The 6,000-nt window shown below is 43.7% G+C and overlaps 1 protein-coding gene across 1 annotated transcript in view; it reads left to right on the top strand.

Moving 5' to 3' along the window:
• The first annotated feature begins 221 nt into the window (after nucleotides 1-221).
• Nucleotides 222-6,000, top strand: part of TMEM135 (transmembrane protein 135) — a 420,640-nt gene continuing 414,861 nt past the window's right edge. Inside the window, exon 1 of the mRNA XM_075592564.1 lies at nucleotides 222-538. Within this exon, the coding sequence (XP_075448679.1) occupies nucleotides 398-538 (141 nt within the window). The 5' untranslated portion in view covers nucleotides 222-397. The remainder of the gene's footprint in view (nucleotides 539-6,000) is intronic.

The following is a 6,000-nucleotide window of genomic DNA, read 5'->3' as shown; positions in this document are numbered from 1 at the left end:
TACAACAAGGAATATGACAAAAATGAAAGTACATTCAAATACATTGGTTATAGAAAGTAACGAGGATTTTTTTTTTAATGATGTACACAGAGCGGGAACAATATCTCTTTCCCCTATGAGCCGCGTATACGCAGCTGCTGCTATCCCTGCACTGAGGTACATACAGCCGCCCGCACCGCTCTCATTGCAAGGACAGGGAGACGTCGCGTGCACGCGCACCGCCGGTGACAAGTGCAGCCTCGCGCTCGGCGTGCTCCCGCCTGGCGTCCTGAGGCTTTGCACTGCAGTAACCCCCGCGCGCGTATCCTAGAAGGAGAACTTTCACCCTCCATTCAGCGGCGGGTCCCGTGACCGCCTCCCGAGCAGCGCCTCTCTCCCTCTCTCTCTCTACCTCAACATGGCGGCCCTCAGCAAGTCCATCCCGCACAGCTGCTATGAGATCGGGCACACGTGGCACCCGTCGTGCCTCGCCTCCTATCTGCAGATTACACAGGGGGCTATGGAGGAGTCCCTGAAGATCTACGCGCCCTTATACCTGGTGAGAGCGGAGGGGGAGGAGGGGGAGGCATCCGGGCTCTGACATGTAGAAGGGGGAGGGGAGCTAAGGAAGCCGAGAAGACCCAGGAACTGCTGCGCCTTCTGATATGGTCCTGTTATATGATCTAATGAGCTATGTATCTTGTTTATATGTATACATATGTGTGTATGTGTATATATATATTTGTGTTTGTGTATATATATATATATATATATATATATATAAACACACACACACACACACACACACGTATATATACACACACACACACTATTACCATTCTTGCGTCCGGTAAAAAGAGACAGCACTCACGTCCAATAATTCCAAATGATTGTTTTAGGCATATACAAAATGGCGCCCAATCCGATGTTTTGGTCCCGGAGCTGACATTTCGCAAGGGCGGTGCCCCGCTCCGGGACCGAAACATCGGATTGGGCGTCTTTTTGGTATATGCCTATGGCTGCGGTCCCAGTCAGCACTGTAGCACACGCGCCCGGTGGGGGGGCTGCGTGTGCACAGCGCTTGACCGCGATCTGAGGTCTGTGGAGAGGGGGAGAGGGCGTGGAGGGGTTTTTGCAGGGGCGTGGCCATGACTTCACGTGGCTGGTTCGCCCTCATTGGTTGGACCGCGGGTAGGGGCGTGGCCACACCTCCGTCGCAAACAGTAAACTCCATTTCAGCGTCTGGAAAATCTTGAAGTACGGCGCGGCTGCACCTTCCGCGCGATGGTGCGTACTGAGCCCAGCCCCATTGAGGGGCGCTGCTTGTACGCACGTGCGCTGAAGAAGGCACTGGGACCGCAGCCTTTGACAATCATTTGGAATTATTGGACGTGAGTGCTGTCTCTTTTTACCGAACGCAGGAATGGTAATATTGTTTACATTATATGGGACTAGCACCGCCATTATATATCACTATGCAGTGCCGACTAACAGACTTTTTTTATTAATATATATATCTTTATCTGTTCTCTCTATGTTCTAATTATGACAGTGATCGTAATGTTACATTTATTGGTACAATAGGTGAAGAGGACTTTGCACCTGGAATATTACATTCTTTTTATCATATCCTTGTGTTGTCACATTACAGAAACCTGTTTTTGTTAGTGCACATAATTATTTTATTTGCCAAGGCGTCAGTTTTACAAATGTATAAAGGAATTGATCTTATTTGGAATTTACAAACAGTCACTGATTTTATAGCTTAGACCAGCGGTTCCCAATCCTTCTTCTTTTTTTTTTTTTTAACATTGTGCGTCCCCTGCTAGAATATATTTGTTCCACAAACCCCTAATTAATCTTATTGGTGCTCACCAGAGTATTAGTAATAAAACTGTTTGATCTATCCCTGAGCTCGTGGGGGGTGAGCATGCTTAATAACTCCCCAAACTGCACCTCAGTATGTGCAGACAGGGTATAGCTGTCAGTTACTTCGGTAGCTTCCAAAGTCACGCCCCACAATGCCTTGCCGCGGTGGATGTAAAGCATTGTGGGAATCTCCTGCTGTAATTGACAGCAATACCACCCATGCTAAAGAGTAGCTTGGGGCCTGTGCAGTCCCACGTGAGATCAGAAATGTACTACACTGCCCTAGAGATAACTCACAAACCTCCTGTTGGGAATCACTGACTATCTCATTGACTTCAGTGAGGTTTTATTGATAACAGTTAGTACATTTACATTAAAATGTTTTTTTGTTTTTATGATCCAGAACTTCCAGTTCTCAGTGATTTTGGTTGTAAGAGATTGACATTTCTGATTTTCTTACATTTGCAGAAGGAGAATAAATGGGGTTTTACGTTACCAGTGACCTGGCATATTATTATTCTCGTTTTATTTGTACAGCGCAATTGTATTCCACTGTGTGGTACAATCGGAGTACAGACTGGAGCCCCGCCACTTCCGTTCACGTCATAGGGGTCTGCTGCGACCACGTCATCGCTACCTCAAGTGATGACGTGGTGATGATCCGGAAAACTGATGGCACTCTTGTCCGTGGGTCTTCTAGTACTCCAAAGGTTAACCTTTCCAGTGCCCGTTTCACTTACCACGTACATTTCATAGGCACTTAATAGTTTTCTAGGGGGTCTGGGTGCCAGTCACGCCATGACTTGGAAGTGGTGGAGGTCTAGTGGCACATGTGCACTCCAAGGGATAAAGCAGAAATCCAAAGCTTTTTTACTGGATTTTTCCATGGAGCTCAACCGCGCTGCTCCTAGCTCCAGGATTCCCCAGTTGCCGGTGATATAAACTTTTAAAATATTTTGTAGTTTCTTGCAAAAATCTACATGTCTGGCTGCCGGGGTTACCGGTAGAAAGATGACCTCGCGGCTTACTATTGGTGAAACTGGCAATTTTTCAATTTTTTGCAAGGTTACATGTGAGTGGAAGTGATGGCTCATGACATCAACAGAGACAAATATGTAAAGAAAAACCATCAGTGCAAAAAATTCACATAATATGGAGTGGTTCAAAAATGTATATTAAAATATATAGAATAAAAAGACACAATTACGTGTCACACAATATAAAGTGTATCAATAAATGAAAGACAGCATAAAAAAGATACATGTTACCCGCTGGCACTTTCGTCGGTTGAAAAAACTTGCCACTAGAAAGAGAAGCTTTCTGTTACAGTCCACACTTAAGGAGAGGTTTGAGATGAATGCTGATGGGGAAAGTACCCGCTCCCTGCTCCGCGGTGAAGGGAACAGCCCACGTCACAGGCAATTCCACACCCACTTTCTGCTCCAGTGTAAGGTGACTGAAAGGAATACTGTCCGTTCCAAACTCTGTCCCCGGTACCATCAATGTTAGCCTGCTCGTCCTCGTTCCAGATAGACACCGGGGTCAGGGAATGCACCCGCTCCCAGTCAGCAGCTCACAGTTGTCACGTGGTGTTTGCCGGAGATTAACCAGAGACGCAGACACCTGATTATAGCTGCTAGCAATGAAAGCTAAAGACCGCTTAACCTTGTCCTCTCTGTGGAAAGGCTAAGTGCTAGAAGGCACTAAACAACTAAATAAAGAATAAATGAATTAAAATGACACTTCCTACGCATTTCGTATCATAAGATATTTCTTAATGGAATAAATAAAAATTGAGATAGTGTGCTATTTAAACCCTCCATATGTAAATTACTCGGTGGGTAAAGGAAATCAATTAGTGCTAATTGCACCCTATTGGTAGATTTAACAGAGACTTTTAACCAACGGATGTTATTAATCGGAGGTGAATTAACATAATCCCACCTCCTCAAAAATAGGACAGAAAGCACATTTATACAATATCCTAAAATCCTAACCACACATGACTATACTAAACATATGATAGGTATTGACTACAACGTAATTACTTCAGAGATCCGAAATGAGAGAAGCATAGTGAGATCACAGGCAATATTATAGAATTGTTACACAAATAGAGTTGTTACAAGGTGTAAAGTTATTAGATACCTTGTCATTAACCCCACATTTGTCACTGCATTTCTAGATGCAGTATCTTAAAGATCATGTGAAGAAATGACAAATACAATCCACAACAAATATTTATAATTATAGAAGTGAGATGATATCAAGATCCTCCTTTAACCCTTTAGGGGTCATAGTGTCCAAATGGAAGATCCAGTAGCTCTCCTGCCTTGAGAGTGTGTTAAGTGTGTTAACTCTATCTCCACCTCTTTATCAACTGGTATAGATTGGATACCTTTATATCTTAGGAGTACCGGTGTCTATCTGGAACGAGAAGGACGAGCAGCCTAGCATTGGTGGTACCAGGGACAGAGTTTGGAACGGACGGTATTCCTTTCATTCACCCTACACTGGAGCAGACAGTGAGTGTGGAATTGCCTGTGACGTGAGCTGTTTCTACCATCACGGAGCAGAGAGCGGATGTGTAATTGCCTGCGACGTGGGCTGTTCCCTTCACCGCGAAGCCGATAGCTGGTGCTTTCCCTATCGGCGTTCATCTCAAACCTCTCCTTAAGTGTGGACTGTAACAGAAAATTTCTTTTTCTTTTTTTCTCATTGTTCTTTTTATTGATTTTCTAACATTGCTGGTAAACATGACAGATTTCAACATATCTTTACAATTTTCCATGTTTAAATTATACTTAAAAGAAAAAATATATAAGTAAAAAGGTATAAATCAGATGCTCAAACTTAACTCAAAAATACACAATTCTTAAATTAAATAATTAGCTCACAGAATGTACAAAACATAACTAGTCAGACACATATTACAGACGTTGGGTTCAGATACACACTTCTCCTGTCTTGATACCTGGTTCTTTTCTCCCTCTGTTTACATCATCTACGACCTTGTGCAATTTGCCGCAAGGGACTCCAGGATGTGTGCGAAAGCCTGATATATTTGGTCTTTTTCACTCTGGTAGGGAGTCAATATAGGGTTCCTATTTTGTAAAGAAATTCTAAGTATTTTGTTCCTTATTGGTCTCCGTTTCCATTTTATCTAGTGTCATTAGCTGAGTGAGCTGTTTTAACCGTTTCCAAATTTCCAAACCGTTTCCAAACTTCACCAATTGCACCATTATAGACTTTCTAGCTGCCAGGAGTGTAATTTCAGCAATCCATGGGATTCTTGAGTCCCCATTAACTTCTTTCTACCCCTCCATGTTCCCAAATAAAACCGATAGAGGTTCCTTCACAGTTACCACTTTTGTCATGTATATACAGTTAGGTCCGGAAATAATTGGACACTGATACAAGTTTTGTTATTTCTATCAGCTTTAATTTGAGGGTATTCACATCCAAATTGGAGGAAGGATTTAGGAATTACATCTCTTTAATACAGTGATTTCCAACCTTTTTTGTTTGGAGGAACCCTTGAAGTATTTTGAAAAATCTCAGGGAACCCTTATCTGGCTGACACATATTAGGTTCGACAGGGGTCAGTCACAACATTTCACACCTCACGAGCCACCTCTATTTCCCACCCTTTACCCATGTATTTCTCTCCCATCCATCTCACTAACCCTCCCCCTCCCGCTTTGCATGTATTTATCCCTTGCGTCTCACTCTTAATCTCTCTTTTCCTCACTCTCTCCCTCCTGCCCTTCTCTCACTCTCGCCCCTACCTTCCGTCAATTACCCCACTCTCTCTCAATCCACACTACAAAATACATACCAAAAAACCCTACCCCCAGGGGTAGGGGGGGGGAGGGTCTGTGGTCCACGGAACCCTGGTTGGGAATCACTGCTTTAATATATAGCCCCCTCTTTTTCAAGGGAACAAAAGTAATTGGACAATTGACTCAAAAGCTGTTTCATGGACAGGTGTGGGCTATTCCTTCGTTAGTTCATCATCAATTAAGCAGGTAAACGTTCTGGAGTTGATTCCAGGTGTGGCATTCACATTTGGAAGCTGTTGCTGTGAACCCACAACATGCGGTCAAGGAGCTCTCAATGCAAGTGAAACGGCATCCTTAGGCTGCAATAAAA

The sequence above is a fragment of the Ascaphus truei genome, chromosome 3 (assembly GCF_040206685.1).
Source record: "Ascaphus truei isolate aAscTru1 chromosome 3, aAscTru1.hap1, whole genome shotgun sequence".
In the NCBI taxonomy this organism is placed as follows: domain Eukaryota; kingdom Metazoa; phylum Chordata; class Amphibia; order Anura; family Ascaphidae; genus Ascaphus; species Ascaphus truei.
The sequence above is the reverse complement of the archived record's forward strand: the minus strand, read 5'-3'. Positions and strand labels throughout refer to the sequence as shown.